The sequence below is a fragment of the Ambystoma mexicanum genome, chromosome 10, assembly GCF_040938575.1.
Source record: "Ambystoma mexicanum isolate Mex_15411 chromosome 10, UKY_AmexF1_1, whole genome shotgun sequence".
Taxonomy (NCBI): domain Eukaryota; kingdom Metazoa; phylum Chordata; class Amphibia; order Caudata; family Ambystomatidae; genus Ambystoma; species Ambystoma mexicanum.
Window position 1 is genome coordinate 1,299,464,896 of NC_090932.1, and position 18,081 is coordinate 1,299,482,976.

Sequence of the window (18,081 nt, forward strand, 5' to 3'; positions counted from 1 at the left end):
AAAACCTGTAAGGGCACAAGCACTGCCAAAGCGAATAGGTTCAAGAAGGGGGCCTTTAGGGAGTCAGGCAGCCAAAGTCAATGGGCCAGTTCAAAGGTCTGATGCTCTCTTCTTAGAAAATGTTTTAAAATAGTCATTAGTTCAGTAGAAAAATCACAGAAGCTCAAGAGGAGCCACCTAGAAGAAGCACAAGCTAGGAGGCCAGTGCCGATGAGTTGAGGTCAATGCAATAAAGTTTAAAATAGTACTCCCCAAGCTAGAAAGCACCACAAATGGTAGATGTAGCCCAAGCCCCACCTGAGACTTGAAAAACTGGTTCCAGCTGGATGCCTTCCCGTTGCAGTGTAACGGGCCCTTGTTCAGGGTCATACGTCGTGGTGACTAAAGGAGGACGTTTGGCGGGCTACTGTGGTAGCACGCAAGAGAGGGACTCTGCAGCAATGGATCCTCTGCGATTCAGTGGCATTTTGTGGTTTTGGAGCCTTTTTCTCAGCACCAAAGAAGAAAGAACAGCTCCGATTGGAAGTTATTTTATCCCTCGGTCCTTGACTCTGGTGAGAGGAATCTTCCTGCTTCTGTAGGGTCCTCTGGATGCCCACGAAGTTTTAGCCGGATTCGCGCTTCCAAAGACAATGCACTCGTTGATGGTCAGGGGTCCACTGGCACTGGGATTCTGCAGCCTTGGAAAGTCACAGCAATTCAGTGGTTGCGCCAAAATAAAGCTGGTCTCAAGGCTAGTTGGCCTCACCAGCCCAAGAGAGGGAGACGTCCCTTGCAGGTCTTACCAGTCGAAACAAAAACTGGGTCAGCACAGCTGCAGTGCTTCAGCGGGCACTTCCTGGTACAAGAGGGTGCTGCTGTTGTCTCTTCACGTCTTCATCGGATGTTGTCCTCCAGTGGTCGACTCTGCCTCTAGTCCCAAAAACCTTGCCTTTTAAGGAAGTTCCCCTTCATTCACAGCCCTAGGGCTGTCAATCACCCAGCCGGGTAGCTGTCCTCCGTGACAGCCAGCCTGCCAATCAGAACTGATTTCACTCAGGCACACCTAGATACAAAGGAAGGGGAAGTGTCAAGGTCCTCACACAGAGGGATGGGTCGCAGTCTATAGAGCTGTCTGGAATTCCACCATGTCGGTGGAATATAAAATGCACAACGGCAGACTGCTCATGCAAGGCCACCTCACCCCCCCAAAGACTGTACCCAGGATAAGTCCATGTTGCTGGCGGGGATGCTCACAGATTAGCAACTATTGGCACCAATGGTGGGATTGTCCCAAAGCGCAAACCTATTGGAAGGAAATCCTGGGCTTGATTCATGACACAGGGAATCAAGAGGGTAGCATCCCCACTCCTGGCTTTGTTTGGAGTGGAGCTCGTAGGGGACCAATATTTTCTGCTGCCACACATGCCCAGAAACCTACTTCTAGGAGCCAGGGTGTGATTGACCATACGGTGGAAAGGCGCTATGCTCCCGACAAAAAAGGAATGGCTGCGCAAAGCAAAGGAGATATACGACATGGAAAGCCTACCAACAACAATGATGGAATCACACTCGCACAGACAAAATGTGGCTTCCATTTCTGGAGTATTGGGAACAGAACAAGCTAGCACCCTGTGACCCAAATTTTAATGTCCTTTTACCCATAAAAGTTGAAGTACCATATGGTGGCACAAGTAGCCGCTCAGATCGCTGTAGTACCAAAAAAGCTGTGTGTCAAGTGCCAGCCGTGTACTTAAGCATTGATGACCTCCTGGTGACGTTTTTCGTGTCGGGGGGTGGGAAAAGGGAGGGGGGAGAAAATGTAAATTAGATTCAAATTGCTCATTGAAATCAACGGGGCATTCTTTGCCAGGGTATGTGCTCAACCTTTGGAAGGGATCCTGGAAAGAGTATGCACACGGGAATGTGACAATGATACCGTTTGTTTGTTTTGTCATTGACACTGGCCGGCAACTGTGATGCAATGTACCTTCTGTTTACTTTCGACTTATCTTCAAGAAATTTTTTTTTTTTTTTTTTTTAAAGTTGATAAATCCACCCAAAACAATCCTTGGAACCTGAGGGTGGTTCATTTCCCTGGATGTCTCAGTTAGAACGGAACAAGTATCTTTTAAACAATAGCTACTTAAAGATGTCAAAAGTGTCTCTTTCAAGCAACCACTTCTTCAGTTTTTTATACCTAATTCAGGAAGTTTGTGTACCAATAATATGTCCCACACCATTCAGGCTGTTCTAGGTTTCTTGGAACTGAGTTCACAAATCGAAGGGCTCTTATTCACAATGAGATGTTCCATCTAGGGTTCTCCCAAAACCTCTGATATTCTAGCAGACTACCTAGTGTATTTGTCCATTAGAAATCCTCCTGTGAGCTCTTTAGTGCTCAGCTCATATCCTTCCACCAGGTATTTTCATTACAGTAAAAAGGGCGTTTGTTCAGTTTCACAGCTTGCATAGAGTCTTTGATTCACTTGTTTTGACATATGTTCTTCAAAAATAAGCAAGTGCATTCCTTTCTATGATTTCAATTGACTTCCTGGTATACCTCCCTGCCAGGAATTCATGGACAAAGGAAAAGAAACTGATGTTGGAGTACATTTCAATACATTTTCTTCCTCGAACAAATCAAATACCACTTATGGAATTGATCCCGGGGCCGCAAAATATGCACTCACTGCTAGCCATTTGCGAGTGATAATTCTTGCTGCGTGAGAAATATTCAGTGTGCATGTGGATAACTGCTATTAATTCCAGGGGCGAGTGAACTTAATGTCTGGCTAGTTGCTAGCAACTTCAGCATTTTTCCCAAATTGGTGGATCACACACATTACAATTTCTTAGTACTGAACATATGGCAGACTGTTCTTTCTCGGCTGTATGCTAAACCGCAGGTAGTAGGCTTGCTGACATGTACATTTATCATTTGCATGCACCACATGTGAACGAAGGCAGATCCTGCCATCTTAAACATCAGTTATCAAATGCAGGAATATACAGCTTTGCCCAGCATTCCACTGGTCAAAGCTCCAATGCATAAATCTGTACAGTAGCCTGCCCCCACCATGACCTCGTAATGCAATTAGCTTCTTTCCTCATTGACAGACTCACTAGACCATACCTTCACAGAAGAACATGTCCCAGACGCGCAGCACAGAGCTCCAGGGCAAGGTGCGTGAGAACGCACACATGAACCACTCAGTCATGTACAGGATTGGATCCACCTTCTGTTTGTTCAAGTGCTTGTATGCCGTAGGTGAGACACGACGCAACAAGGAGAACAGAATCTTACCATCAAGCTGTATCGCTTCCTGCAGATGAAAAGAAGAAACACAAAGGGTTAGACAGGACTCTTAATGCTAGGTGTAGAGCGAGGTGGCATTATGGTAATGTGAAATAATAAATGTTTGAATGGAGGGGAGCAGAAAAAAGGTTTCTTTCGCAGGTAGACTTTCTGATAATGAATATATTGAAATTTGCCCTTGGTCCCCATGACGTCATATGCCACTGAACCTTCGCTTACTTTTTCTTCCTTACAGCAGACTTTTTCAGGACTCCTATTCCTTATTGCTTTACCATCACTAGCAGGAACTTTGGACTTATTGAAGCAAACACAATGACATCTGAAATACAGGTTGTTGTCCGGCTGGGGGTAACTGGGCGAAAGACAGCAGTCCTAACCAGTTTGAATGAAAAGGACAATAAGGTGCCCATATGTGACCTGAGGTTGTCTTGGTGATGGAGGTATTAAAACCTGTGCCATGATCCAAGGCTGGATATCATCAGATTATATCACTACAGGAAGTGGAAAGGAACATAGGACTGCACAAGAATGAATGGATTAATTGTTTCAGTGGATTACAGGACAACATATACCATATAGCCTGGCAATAGTTCTCAGTCTCTCTCAGGCCAGATGACTGGTGTTCTATAAAGCTAAGGATTCAGGGGGCAGGTCAGCGAGGTTGGAACCAGTTAGGTGCAGGATGCTGTTCTCCTTGACTTGCAAGCCAATGAATTAAGGGTGCCTCTGTTTACATCATACAAAATGTATGCGTGAGCCTGGTTTCTCCTGCACACTATGCAATGACTTTACATAAGAGGGACAGTAGCGAGGGAATAAGACCACACAACATGCCTCTGAGCAAATGGAAAATGGGGGAGTAGTCTTGGCGAATACATCTACTGATGCAGCATGTTAGATAAGAGGCACAGGTACATGGGAGGGTTTCAGCAAAAGACAAGATATCCTGGAGTCACACAGTGCAAAGATGTCAAGAAATGTGCCACAGGGAAGAGGACTCAAATGCAGTGCACAGGTCAGTGTCACCACACAGGGGTCATCTGAGCTGAGCATCAGCCTGAAAATCAAAAAGATCCAGTAACTTTGTCATGGGACCAACATGCCAGGGCTTCGAATTACAGTGTTAAAAGCCCACCACTGCTTACCAATTTCTCACTGTAGTAACCTGGGAGGTACTTCTCGCAAATCTGGATCAGGCACCAGAAAGCTTGCTATAGTAGAAAACAGAGCAAAGTGAAAAACATGAAAATAATTACATGAAACTTGATTTATTCAAGGAAGAAAATAAAATAATGTCAATTAATGTTTCTATTACATCAGGTTTATACTTTGTGAAATTAAACAAAGGGAGCAAAAAAATAAAATGGAAGATAGGTTCATTTATTGGCAGTTAATGGAGCTTAAGATTGGAGGTGCATGACAAATCTGGCTTAAAGGACCTTGTAAAATGGTGAAGCTGAGTGAGAGGTTAGCAAAAGAGATAGTGCAAAGTCTGGATCAAATTAGGAGTGAAATTAAAAGTGAGGAAGAGGGGTCACCAAGATGATTACAGTGTCTGAAAATGCAAAAAGGCTGGAAAGATGGAAACAAACATTGTACAAGAGGGAGAATGACAAGTCTAGTCATGGGAAGTGACTGATTCACAGGGTGGCTAAGAGAGACAGTGCAAGAAATCAATTACTCCCTTCCCAACACGTAGCATCTTCTCAACAATGGGCAGTTTGCACACCAACAAAAAAGAAAAAGGAGATTAAGTGCATGCACACGCCACAAGTGGAAAGGGAGAGGCGGATGGTACACAGACGAGTGGAGCGTGCGAGGATGTGTCCTATGAAAGCGTCTTTGCATTTGTTTATGCTACAATGTGCTATAAAGTGCTCCAGTTCAATACTCCTTTAGGATTGCCGTCCCTGGGAAGGGGAAACTGGCATAATGCAGGAGTACTGCAAAGATTTCCCTCAGATTACTGTAGTTCTCTAGATCGGTCTACACCAAATGTTGTGAACAGTGACTAGAATGTGACAGTATTATTAGGATTACAAGGGACCCCTTTAAGGAGTATTACATACGAAGACGTTGCCCCATTCTTCCTTCAGACCTCTGTGGGCCCTTTTAGGTCCTGTGGACAATGAGGCAGCCTTGCATTTGGCAGCAATCTGCTTCTGATCATAACTATTAAAGTAATGCTACAGTCTTCTACCCTCTGAATGCCATTCTCCCACATCTCCCATGAAACATTTAGATGCTTGCCCCTCACATCCAGGACATGCGAGTGGGCAGTGGGGGGTCAGTGAAATGTGTGTCAAGCGCAGGACCCATTTAGATACACAAACCACGACAGTCTCATTCACAGTTAATAATGACACTGTTCGACCAGAATTCAATTTTTGTGATTCATTTTGCTAACTGAGTCCTAAATATTTTACTGGCTTTCTTGGTTTTTAGGCTTCATTTATCTGCCAGAGGGACTCTAATTTTAGTCCCTCGTTGCAGCTTCTTTTTGGTGGGCTGCCCTTAGTAGCTCATACGGCTACCAGGGCAAGGGTGATCTTTAAGCACCCCATTTGGCCCTGGGTGAAATATTGGATCAGAAGTGCTGGGAAGTAGGCTGATGTCAGTTATACGTTTGTCTACATCATCTTTCAGCCTTTTTACTACGTTAGTAGCCAAATTCCTGTTTTTCATGGTGCTTTCACAGACCTAGATCTCAGCCATTTTGTGTGAGGCCTTTCCTATGTTTTAATGGACCATATGCATAGAGAAAATAGCCTTTTGTCCTGGAGAAACTCTGGCCAGAGCCTAGCAAGTCACATTTCTTGTGACTGGTATCTGTCTCGGCCAGGTGCGGGTCTAGAAGACCACTACTGGCTGGCCAATCAGGAATGCATGGCCAGCAAAATCTTGAATGATTAACGGTAATGAATCAATGGACAGGGTTATCCCTGTCCCAATCTACAACTAAGTAGAGCCTGAGCTATTGGTTAGATTTCTGTGCAAAACACTTAACTGGAAGACTATTGAAGAAATAATCAGCTCCAAGAGATTACGGACTGTGCTGCACTTGCTGTGCCCTGTCCTTTTGTGCATGCCTATCTGTCTCTACATGATGGATGAATTTTTGTGCACGTTTTTCAGCTTCCCTTTGGCGTTAGCTTGCTGGACACATGCCTTCTTTGCCGATTGTCTCCTAGAAGCCTTTCTGTACTCTTGGCATTAGCTGGATCCAAAGCGTGAGCCTCTGACTGGCTGGATTCTGAAAAACCTTGCTCTGGGTGCAGTGTCTTTTGTGGGCCCCTGATGGCAAGTCTCTTTTGTGGGCTAGAGTCCCATTATGCAGCCATCCTTCTCCGTGCCTTTGATGGTGGTGGTACCTTAGTCCTGAACTCTTCCAGTGAGGGCCCTCTGACTAATCAGCTGGTTGACACCATCGCCATACAAAATGATCCACCCAGCATGGAAGCACAATAGGTGACTAAGGCAACAATCCTATGCTAAGAGCATTACAGTGGTAATAGGCACAGCAGAGTACATATTAACTTAACATAATAGCCTCTTCTCCCCTTACGGTCCTGTAGTTTGACAATCCTGATTAGCCCATTCCTGCGATTTTATGTAAGCTATTATTCGATGAATCCAATTCACTCCTATATAGCCTTTACACAAAGATTTTTTTATTGTGGTCGATTTGAATTAACCAATCTTTCACAAAACTATCATATTCTACATAAAAGAAATGCATCAAAATTAGACATACTAATACAAAATGTCATGAACAGTAAAAACATAATAAAGTTCATTTAATTCAAAGCACATTTAAAAACACCACATCTGAATAATGATGTATCAAATTTAATCGTGCAAAGTTTCAATAAAAAGGACATTTAAATATTTACACATTAACAACATTGACAACCAAATCTCTGGTGTCAAAATGCGATAACATTTTTAAAAAGAATCAAAGTGTATCTGTCTCTGTACTAATAGATTCAGAAAGCCAACCAACCATTAAATGTTCCAGGTTTTCTAGCATATTCACCTGATAGCAGAATTGACAATTTCTAAGTTCTCTAGGAACACCTAACCAAGCTCCAAGCACATCATATGTAGGAAATAGATTGAATCGAAATCTTAAAAATTGCATGCGAAGTTCCGGACATGGACATTTTAAATATATTTAGGTATCACATTAAATGATTTATCTTCATTAATAAAATTATAATGTATAACATTTTATATCTGTACAAGTCTCAATACAGTCACTATATAGCTTCTTCTTTACACGTAACCGATTGGATAATGTTTTTACACCTATATAAGCTAGGGTAATCATTGCATGCATCCAATCCACAGGGGGTTTTCTCACTTTTCTGCGGCATTGTTTTACCTAGGAATTAATATACAGAGCCTTCTACTGCTGTTAAACAATTATGCAAAAGCGAGATAACACGCCATAATATCATAGCCCGCATGGATATTAAACCAAGCTCATATCTAATTACTTTTATGGGCACCCCATCAGGAAGAACCAGAAGCCTCTTCCAAAACATACTTTCCAGGAGTAGCCAAAATTACTAATGTTTCCACCCCATAAATCAATATCGGAATGACTAATTTATAAAAGCATATAATGGGGATTAAGGAACATTTCCCAAATTTCCTATTTATAATGCTTGCCTGTGATGTCAGTTTTTTATTTCAATTTGTCAACAATTAACACATTAGCCCTCCCCACAGAAATACAAAATCCAAGATTTAAAAAAGTAATATACCCTCTCCAAATTATACCTTTTCTCTCTTACTTTTTTGGAGGGATTAATTCTTAAAATCTTCGTCTTACAGACATTTCTAGAGTGCATTTTCCTTTGCATATCTCTCTAGAGCAATGTGCGCTCTATCCCAATTGCAGTCTGTTCCATCAATACTATCAGCACATAAGATGTCCAATAGGTTGAGAACCAATTTGTGGGGGAAAACTTCTGGCTTTGTTAAATAAATAAAAAAGTGAAGGGGCCAATATACACCCCTGCTTTAACCTCAATATGTCAAAATTCTACCAGACAGTTGAAGTTTATTTAAACGTGCTAAAATAATTGTATCAGAATGGAAATATTCTATTATCTCCAATAAATATGGAGGACATGACCACCTCTTCATTTTAGACCAGAGTCATTTTCTGTTCATGGCAAATACATTTTTTCTTTCCTACAGATGGCTCCATGTTTAATCAAATTCATAATTAACCCATTTATCGAGGTGTCTGATCCCTTTACAAACCCTGCTTGAAACAGACCCATTCTACCAGACAATGTTACCCATTTACAAGGATGCACACATTTTTTCCAGGAATGTCTGGAAGAGCAATTGGTTTGTAATTGTTGGGGTCTAATCTATTGCCTTTTTAAACTATTCGCACAATAGAGAATCACCATGTCAACAGAATGGATTTGTCTAATAAGACTGGTCTGAAGATTCGGTATAAAATATACACACCAAAAAAAAAAATCATGAGCTCTTAAGAGTAACGTAGGACAGCCTATGATTTAATATTTCCTCGTTCAAATTCAAGCGGCAATGACCGTCTGCTTTTACGCTTCTAAAATCTGGACAGATCTTCTCTCCGTCATACAATTGACTGAAATGTCCAATCCATTCAGCTTCTGAAATAGGATTGAATTGTAAATCCATTTGGAAAACAATTGAATTCTTAGTCAATTTACAGAAGGATGCTGAATTATTTAAAGCCATGGCTGCTAACGTATGTATCCTTTTGTAACATTGCAGCTTTATGACGTTTTAGCCAGTTCCGAAACTTTGATTTGACCTTTTTCGATTCAGCCATTCTTTTTTCCCAGCCCTCATATTTAAGAGCCCTGATCGTGGTTCTTGTCTGCCTTTTCTGTCTCACCACCTCAATATCATGTACATGTTTATGTTGAAATATACAAAGATATTATTGTTCTTTACAGTACTATTGATTTTAGGGGAAGAGTTGTGTCTTTTATGGAGCCATGACTTTTTTAGCATACTGTACAAGTTTCTAAAGCAGTTACTTTGTTTGTGGGTGCTTAATACATTACAAAAATGCTTTCAGTAAACCTGGTTTAATATATATTTTATTGTGTGCTAGTGTGACACTAACTGTACCTTGATACCAGCCCTCTTCGCTACAGTGTAGCCAGGTTGCTCCATAACATTACCATTGAGTGTGTTTCAGATTAACATAGTGGACCGCCGGTGCACACACTACTGGATAGTCTTTGGAACTCCTCCTTAGAGGGCTTCAGAAAACCTCCATAGCTCTAACATTTTCTCTCATCTTCAATAGAATTGATTTTGTTTTCTGCAAATTCACCATTTACCAGAACAATCACGATGTATTTCTCAGTACACATAGGTCTCTGCCTTTATTTATTCTTGTCTACCTCACTTCTACCACCAACTTGCTTATAATGAAATCTCCCACCTAGGAGGAGTCAACCTAGGTCCGCCTTGATCACAGGCATGGATGTCTTCCACACGTTGCGCTAGACAGTGCGGCATGTTGTGTTAGGGCATTTTCAGTTGCTTACTCTCTGCGGCCTCCCTCCATTTGCCTCACCCTGTGCATAAGCCTTACGAAGATCAATCCACACCTTGGATGCAGGGGTCCACAGTAAGTGACCAGGTTCCAAAAGGGGCAAGCGTAGATAAGCAGCCATATTTATACTCCCAAGAAGAGCCGGGGTGAAGAAAAGGTGCAGGGTAGCATTTGACAGCACGCAATAAGAATATCCACACAGTGTACGCATTAAAATATACTCTATATAGCTTTAGCAGAAATTATAATTCAGTATGTAAGAAGGGAGATTTACACAGGATTTAGTATTCGAAGGCAGTGAATGTTGTAAAAGTCACAAAAAATGCAGAAAAGTACTTCAGAATTAAGTTTGCAGTTTAGGAAAATAAGCTTATTGCGTATTATGCACAGAGAGAAAACCACAAAGTTTGTCATCACGCTTAAATTCTGCCTTCATAGCCACACAGAAACTAGGGCCCTCTTAGGGTCCAGCCTGTTTAGCCTCTCCTCGTCCTGAGAGGGATGTGGAGGCTGAAATTGCAGGTGCAACTTGAGAAACCTTTTGGGTGAAGGAAGAAAATAATACTAAATACAATTAAATAAATCGCAGGAAGGGTGGCCTGCAAGACAGAGCCCGAATCTCACTCACATGTCTCGCTGACGTGATTACCACCAGGAAAGCGGTTTTCAGGGTAAGCAAACTGATAGAACATGAATGCATGGGCTCAAACAGAGCCGTGATCAAAACTGTTCAAAGCAAATCTAGGTCCCAGTCGTGAATCAAAAACAAAGTAGCAGGCGTAGACTGATCTCATAGAAGAGGTACTTGAGGTGCTACTGGGTGCACGCAGACATTCTGAGAGGTCTCGGTCATTATACCTCATCCTCTCAACAGCCACACAAGTAGGGGTGAGGGATTTCCGGGTCAGGTGGAGAACCCGACTTTCCAACTGGGATAGGAGATCTGACCGACGAGGCTACCGCAGAGGTGGGAAGATGGTCAAGTCCAGGAGTTCCGAGTTCCATGTTCTCCTCACCCAGTCCAGGGTGATCAAGGTGATTCAAAATCTCAACCTCGTGAGAACCCACGGCATGACTGGTATCAGAGGAAATGCATAGTTGAGGTCGAAGACCCCACTCCACCAGGAACGCATCCCCCAGTGCACCCAGCGCTGGGAATTCCCACAAGCAAAACTGTCTGCACTTCCCATTGGTCCGCATGGCAAACAGATTCACTGCCAGGGTACCCCAAAGGGCAAAGATCTCTGAGAACTTCCTGGCACACTTCCCACTCGTGCGAGACCATGTTATGCCTGCTCAAACCTTCCCCCAACCAGTTATCCACTTGCTAGATGGGCAGCTGAAGCGGAAATCCAGCAACCAGAACCATAGCTACAGCGCTTCCCTGCATAGGCCAAGGGATCGTAACCACCCCCTGCTTGTTGAGTTAGTGCACGGCCACCGCGATGTCCATCAGCACAACAACGTGTTTACGATTGAGGGAAGGCGCAAAGGCCATCAGGGTCAACCTGATCGCCCGCAACTCTAGCCTGTTGATATGCCTGCAGCATTCCATTGGCAACCAAAGGCTACCCAACTGCAGATCACTCTCTGCAGTGAGTGTCCAAACACTTCAGGGACGTATCCAGGACCACCTGGGCCTGAGACCACGGTGGCCAAAATGGTTTCCCTGCCAGCCCACCAAGTAAGGACGTTGGCCACAGACCTTGTCACCTTAAGAATGGCCTTCATGGTGTTCAAGTACTGAGACCACTGACTTCTTACTAGCCACTGCAGAGAATGCATCCGCAGTCTGACCTCTGGCACCAGAAAAATGAGGCAAGCCATGAGTCCTAAGAGGCGGAGGAAGGAAGCCGCAGGTAAACTGTCATGGCTCTGGAACAGCTGCACACTGGGGGCTCGCTGTTTGAGGAGGGGGGGGGCAGCCTTCACTGCCTATGTGTCCAGGACTGCTTAGATGAATTGAAGGTTCTGCTTTGGAGTGACATGGGACTTCTGGAAGTTCAGGGAGCAGCCCAAACTGAAGGAGAGCAGGTTTCCTCAAGCTGTGACGATACCTAATCTGGCAAACTCACTCTGATCAACCACTCCTCCAGATATGAGAATATGTGAACACTGGATCGCCTGAGGTGCGATGCACCACTGCCATCAGCTTGCTGAAAACCCTAGGTGTAGAGGTTAAGTCAAAGGGGAGCACCTTTTACTGACAGCGAGTGTACCCGATGATGAATCTCAATAAGTACCCGTGTTTCTGATGGATTGACACATGGAAATAAGCGTCCTGAAGGTCCAGCGACACCAACCAGTCCTGGAGTTAGAGTTTGGAGAATTCCTGAACTTGTCCTTCCCCAGGAACCTGTTCAAGGCCCTGAGGTCCAGAATGGGATAGAATCCTCCTATTTTTGGGTACCAGAAAATAGCACAACTACCAGCCCGATACGCTCTGCTCAGGTGGCACCTCTTCTACTGCACCCTTCAATAACAGGGTCCAGTGCTCAAGGTAAGACTTTGTAGTAGCAATATTTGCCAATTTCTAGGGAGTAAAAGGGCAGATTCACTCATCTGTGGGGCTGACCAGAGCCTCAGTTCCTCCTAGAGCATCTGTCCCGGTTGATGTGGCAGGGACGGTGGACGGTGGGAGGGGGGGGGGGGTCTGTCTGGTGTATGACAGTACCTCCATTTCATAGAACTGCCAAGCCTCAGGCGTCAGAGGTCATCTCCTTCCACCTGTCCCAGTGCTCCGAGATTCTTCCTCCAACCGGAGAAACATGTGGGGAGAACGCAAAGCATCGTGCCGATAGGGGTTTAGCTGGGGTGCCCAGACCCAAGAACTGAGCATTAGAGTGGCCATAGGGGGTGGCCTATTGCAGATCAAGGTTGGGAGACTAACCCGCTTGTGTCATGCAAACCCATCAGCCAGGGCAAGCAAATCTGCTTAGTCTATGAAGAAATCATCCCTTATGGCTTCCCCGCTCATTGCTTCAAAGCACCAAGCCACTTGGATCGTCGTCGTCACAATCACACTTAGCAAGGGAAGAGAGTTAGACACTCCCTCCCGAACCACAGAAGCCAAAAGAATCGACCCCTCCCACTGTGGTTGGCACAGGTACCTGATTTGAGTATAAAGGACACCACGTGGCAGCTAATGGAGAAGAGGGATTAGGGAGAGGTTGTGGATGAGGTGGAGGAAGGAGGAACACCGGAAAGAGGGTAAGGAAAATACCTAAACTGGATGGGACCGGGGAAGCACAGGGTAAAACCTACACTACCTGCGCCTATCATGTATCCCTAAAAACTCCAGACCTATAGAACTCCACACTTAGCATCCACATGCCTGATAAGAACAGAACTCTACATGCACCCAACTCCTGCCTTTTTTCGTAGTTATAACCACTTGATACTGGTCACCCTTTGTCAAGAACACATGAATCACATATTAGCATAAGCAGCATGAAACAAACAAAATGGGATGTGTCCCAACATGAATAAACGTACACATGGCCTGAAAGGCAAGCATAAGCAAGACAAACACAAAAAACATGTACTGTAGAGACATCTAGTTCACAGCACTAGATTAGGCTCTTCCTAACACAGGGCTTCCAGATACGAGAATTCCAGTCATCCTCGCAAAAGACCCACTTGAACTTTGTAAATAGCCTTCTTAGTTCATAGCATTTTTGCCAAAGTTCCCAACATAAATTTGTATGCAAAAGGAATTGCATAGACTTTTCCCCCTAGCCACTGCACACAAGCGGTTTGCCATCAAATCAAACCGGCGCACATGAGATCTTATCTTCAGCCCTTCCCGTACTTATCTTTAGTCCGGGAGCCCCACGGGACTACCCGGACGAAGAATGTGCTGCCCAATGGAGGATGCGGTAGAGTTTCGTGCCTTCTGCTCGTAAATCCGCTCAATCCTCAGTTTGTCAGCGATCCCGTGCATGAGACAAACTAGACGCTGCTTCTCCCACCGACCTTAGCACGCTGCAGCTCAACCGTTGCCGGCTAATAAACTGTCTTTGATTGCAGGCAGCTGTCAACGCGCACGTAGTAGGACTACCGATTGGTGCTCAGGCTGCTGGGAAGTGTAGTCTTACCGCCCGCAGCTCACCATAACATGTTTATCAGGCAAAACGCAACACCCCACATCTGCCCCAACCTCCATTACTGACAGTCGTAAATCGACCTCAGAGTCGAACAATGTTGATCGAAACTCAGGGTGAAAGGAACATTCGACTGACATCGATAACATAGCTACAAGGCCTCTCGGGGACCCTCTGCGCTGGAATCGGTTCTCGGTTGACATGGACGAGCATGAGGGCGTAGGATCAGACATGGTCATCTTGACGGCGGAACCTCTGGGAATTACTGGTGCCATATTTGCCTGTGGTGTCAAGACCAGAGTCGTACCTACTGCAGCTTTTTGAATTCTTCCCACTCTGCCGTGGGCGCACCCGGAGTCGTGCAGGTCTTACACACCAAGGACTTCAATGGAGGCCACCCAAGCGCTAATCTCGCTGATCGCTCCCTAATGGACTTGGAGTTCATTTGTTGACAGGAACCGCACTGCTCAATATCGAGGTGTATCCCCCCCGCCCCCCCCCCCCCCCCCGACACCACACGCAGATGCATTGTGGGACGGTGATCGACATCTTCAAGTTGCAGTCCTGACAACGTCAGAATACAATAGCCTTAGGGTCCGACATTCCGACACATTTATCGAATTGGACCTTTCCCTCACGAGAACGTTCCGAAAGCAGTGTGTGGAATAAAGGAACTCGGGTAAGGGCAAAGTGACGATATGTGTGGCCGACATCCACAGTTGATGAGTGGCACGCCTAATCAAGAGGAGGCGACGGTCGATATTGAGTCCCCGGTCAAAAACGTTTCTGCAGCGCACGCTGGAAGGATTTCTATCAGATGAGTAAGTATGGGAGAATGCAATCCATTGAAAGGAGATGTTGCGGTCCACAATGAACCAGAGTGATTTTGCAGACTGGGCAAATTGTGGGGGATGCGCATCAATTTACTTGCATCTCTTATTTGTAGTCCTGGCAGGGGAACGCACATTCGGTTTTGGTCAGGTTTGAGTTTTAGGTATGCGCTTGTCTCCACATTTTAATAGTGTCACAGCATTTCCTGAGGCAAGTGATGTCATTGAAGCAGTTTTCTTTAGGGTACAGCTGGGCGTTATCCGCGTATGGTGTAGCGAGAGGTCCGGGTCATGAATGAGTGACTCCAGCGGTTTCATGTGGACAATCAAATTAAATGTCACTGGTGAAAGGATTGAGCCCTGTAACGCTCCAGAGCTAACAGAGCAGCAGTCAGATCTGATGGTGCTCATCTGGACAGTCTGGTAGGTGTCCGGAAGATGGGAAGAGACCCACTCAAGAACTGTTTCTGCAAACCCCATTCTTTGTGCATGGAAGCCGATTAGAGTCTGGTCATCCAACATATCAAAGGTGGTGGATAAGTGCAAGTGGCAGGAATCTTTTGTCCATGATCTCGAAAATATTATCTATAACTTGGATGGCGGCTATTTCGGTTGCGCATTTGGAATGGAACCCTGATTGGTAGCCATGGAAAAATTCATTTGCTCATGAAGTAGATTTGCCACTACTTCCTAAATTATTTTACCAATGAATGGGAGGCTGGAGATAGTTCAGTAGTTGGAAATGTCTTCTGGGCCCAGTGTGGATTTAAGGAGCGGGCGTGTCAGCCCATTTTCTTTAAGAAGCTTGGGAAAATACCCTTATTGAGGGAGGCATTGAAGAACCATGAGAGCATGACTCGAGGGGTTATGATGCTAGGAAATATGTCATCTGTGTAGGATGGCTTTAGTGACACAAGCTTGTCTGAAATCCTTGGGGGTGACGTCAGGTGGGATAGATCATGGCTGTGCAGATAATTTGGGGGCATCGATGTGATGTCCAATTGTGTCAAGTTTGCTAATGAAGACATTGATGGCATTGCATTTTTCCAAGGACTCTGGTATATCTGGTTTCGCTAAAAGGGTTTGCTCATAGTAGAGGCTGCCCGGATTGTCAAGTTGGAGGCGGCTTTGGTTTCAATACGGGCCCAGCGTGTTGAGCGCAAGGCCTTAAGGGTGAGGAGGTCCTCAGGTACGCACAATTTTGCTCTAATCAGGCATTTGCAATCAGCTAATTCGTGGGTGTACCATGAGGCAAAAGGTGTGACATACAATATTTGTGTCCTTTGAGGTTTGGGTGAAGGTTTCTATGATGCTGGAAATGCATTGGAGGGACAGGGCCACCATGTCCTTGTCCTGTAGTTCTTATATCAGGTGTGTTCCGAATTATTTTCTGCAAGTGAGTCCATGTGGGACTCCTGGCAGTTCAGCTCTTCCTCTTTTTGGTCGTGGTGAACAGACCCCCTTTGGGATACACTTATGGCACCCATGGGTGGGGGGGGGGGGGGGTACCACCCTGTACCCCTAACTGTATGTTTTTGGGCACCTGTGTGTGGCCCAGAGCAGGGTATGGGCTGGTGGCAGCTCCATGCTGAAATTTACAGGTGCTCAGAGTATCCTCCATTTTGGGATACCCATGCCCTGCCATTGGAATAAGTGGATTCCTGATAGAAGACAAGATGGCCCATGTGGCCTCTTGCTTTCTATTGCCTGCAAGCTTATTTTCCAAAAGTCCTGGGAAGCCCCAACTCTGTCCCTTCCCCTAACTGGCTGTTGGGTGAAAGTTCCATGTATGATATTGTGGGGAAGTCCAGGTCTCTTCTTCGCAGGACGTCCACCAATGAGCGCCGCCAAGGCTGAAGCTGCCGACTCGACGCCGTTTACCAATTCTTCAAGGATCTCGATGACCTGTAGCGCTTGCCTTAAAGGAAGTTCACTCAAGAGGGATCCGACGACGACCCGTCGAAGAACTCCGCTAAACCAGGTACATTGGGGTAACAGAACCTTTTTTTAGAAGGAACAAACACTATATTAAACAATATATGGAATGGCCTTGTTTATACACTATGTACCGGTTGCCCAGGTGGGGGGGATCCTCACACAGAAATGTGTCTAGTGGTAGGGATTCAGTATTCTGCCATTTGTTTAATCCAACTTGGCTTTGTCAACTTGATTTGTATGCCATTGAGACTGTCAGCAGTTGGTGCATTTTAATGGAGTCAAAGAGTAATTGTGGTACAACATAGAAATTGTACATTTATCAATATAGTATTGCCTGAGCACAAAGTGTGTTATTTTATGTGTATATAACTTGAACCTCATTTATATAAAGAACTGTGTTATCACATAACAGTGTGTGGACATTACTTTGTTGGGGGCTTGAGGACTTAAGAACCAGCTTGCATCACCTCCTGAGAGCTTAAGCCTAGATTGGTCGTCCATAGCTACCAAATAGAGAATCTTGGCTGGGGTGCTCTGTTCTTCTACTCTGCTATATAGAGAACAGGAGTACAGAAACCACCCCTCCAGTCTTTACAGTTTCCATTAGGGAATTTGCCTCGGCAGGGAGGAGGATTTCCAGTGCTTCCACTGGGAAGTTTTTGAAGAAGTGATGTGCGGACATGGTAGATTTGCCCAGTCCCTTATGGGAACAGTGCGATAAGGAGAAACCGATTGTGGTCTGTCCTTCCAGTGCAGTGGGGTGGGGGGAGCAGGATAAAGCATTTGATGAAGGGGAAGATTAGAGAACAAAGTCAAGGATGCTTCCCCTGATGTGGCTTGGGATTTGCACATGTATTATTTGAAAGGGCTGTGTTAGGACATAACATTAACTTCCAAGTTCTATTGTGTTTCTCAGGCCTATGAGCCTCACTGAAAATTCTGTTTGAAATTCTGGACTTGTGTAAATATTCCATGGTTCTGTGAGACCACTTTCTATATCCATCATATTCTGAAAAGTTACTTTACTCTGTTTACAACACATTACTTAACATACCTGGATTTCTGATGCTTGTATCTGCTTAGATTCACATGCTCTGCATATGCCGCCTTCTAGTGGTATGTGCACAGTACTGCATAACTTGTTTTCGAAGCGCGAAAAGGGATATCGACTGGGCGTGTCTATAATACTATTCCTAATGTGACATCTGTTGTACCAATGAACTTTCACACGTTGAGGTCCCTTGGATTATTTTGTTTCTGACATGAGGGAACATGACGTGTATGCGTGATTGGAAATAATGATTGGAAATAATTAGGTATAAGATGTCTATGTAC

At 44.7% G+C, this 18,081-nt stretch overlaps 1 protein-coding gene across 1 annotated transcript in view; it reads right to left on the reverse strand.

Moving 5' to 3' along the window:
- The window catches only part of TBC1D10A (TBC1 domain family member 10A), a 621,584-nt gene that overhangs the window by 130,728 nt on the left and 472,775 nt on the right, over positions 1-18,081 (reverse strand). Inside the window, exons 6-7 of the mRNA XM_069619305.1 lie at positions 4,444-4,509; positions 3,116-3,305 (exon numbers count right to left, since the gene is read on the reverse strand). Coding sequence (XP_069475406.1) covers positions 3,116-3,305; positions 4,444-4,509 — 256 coding nt within the window. The remainder of the gene's footprint in view (positions 1-3,115; positions 3,306-4,443; positions 4,510-18,081) is intronic.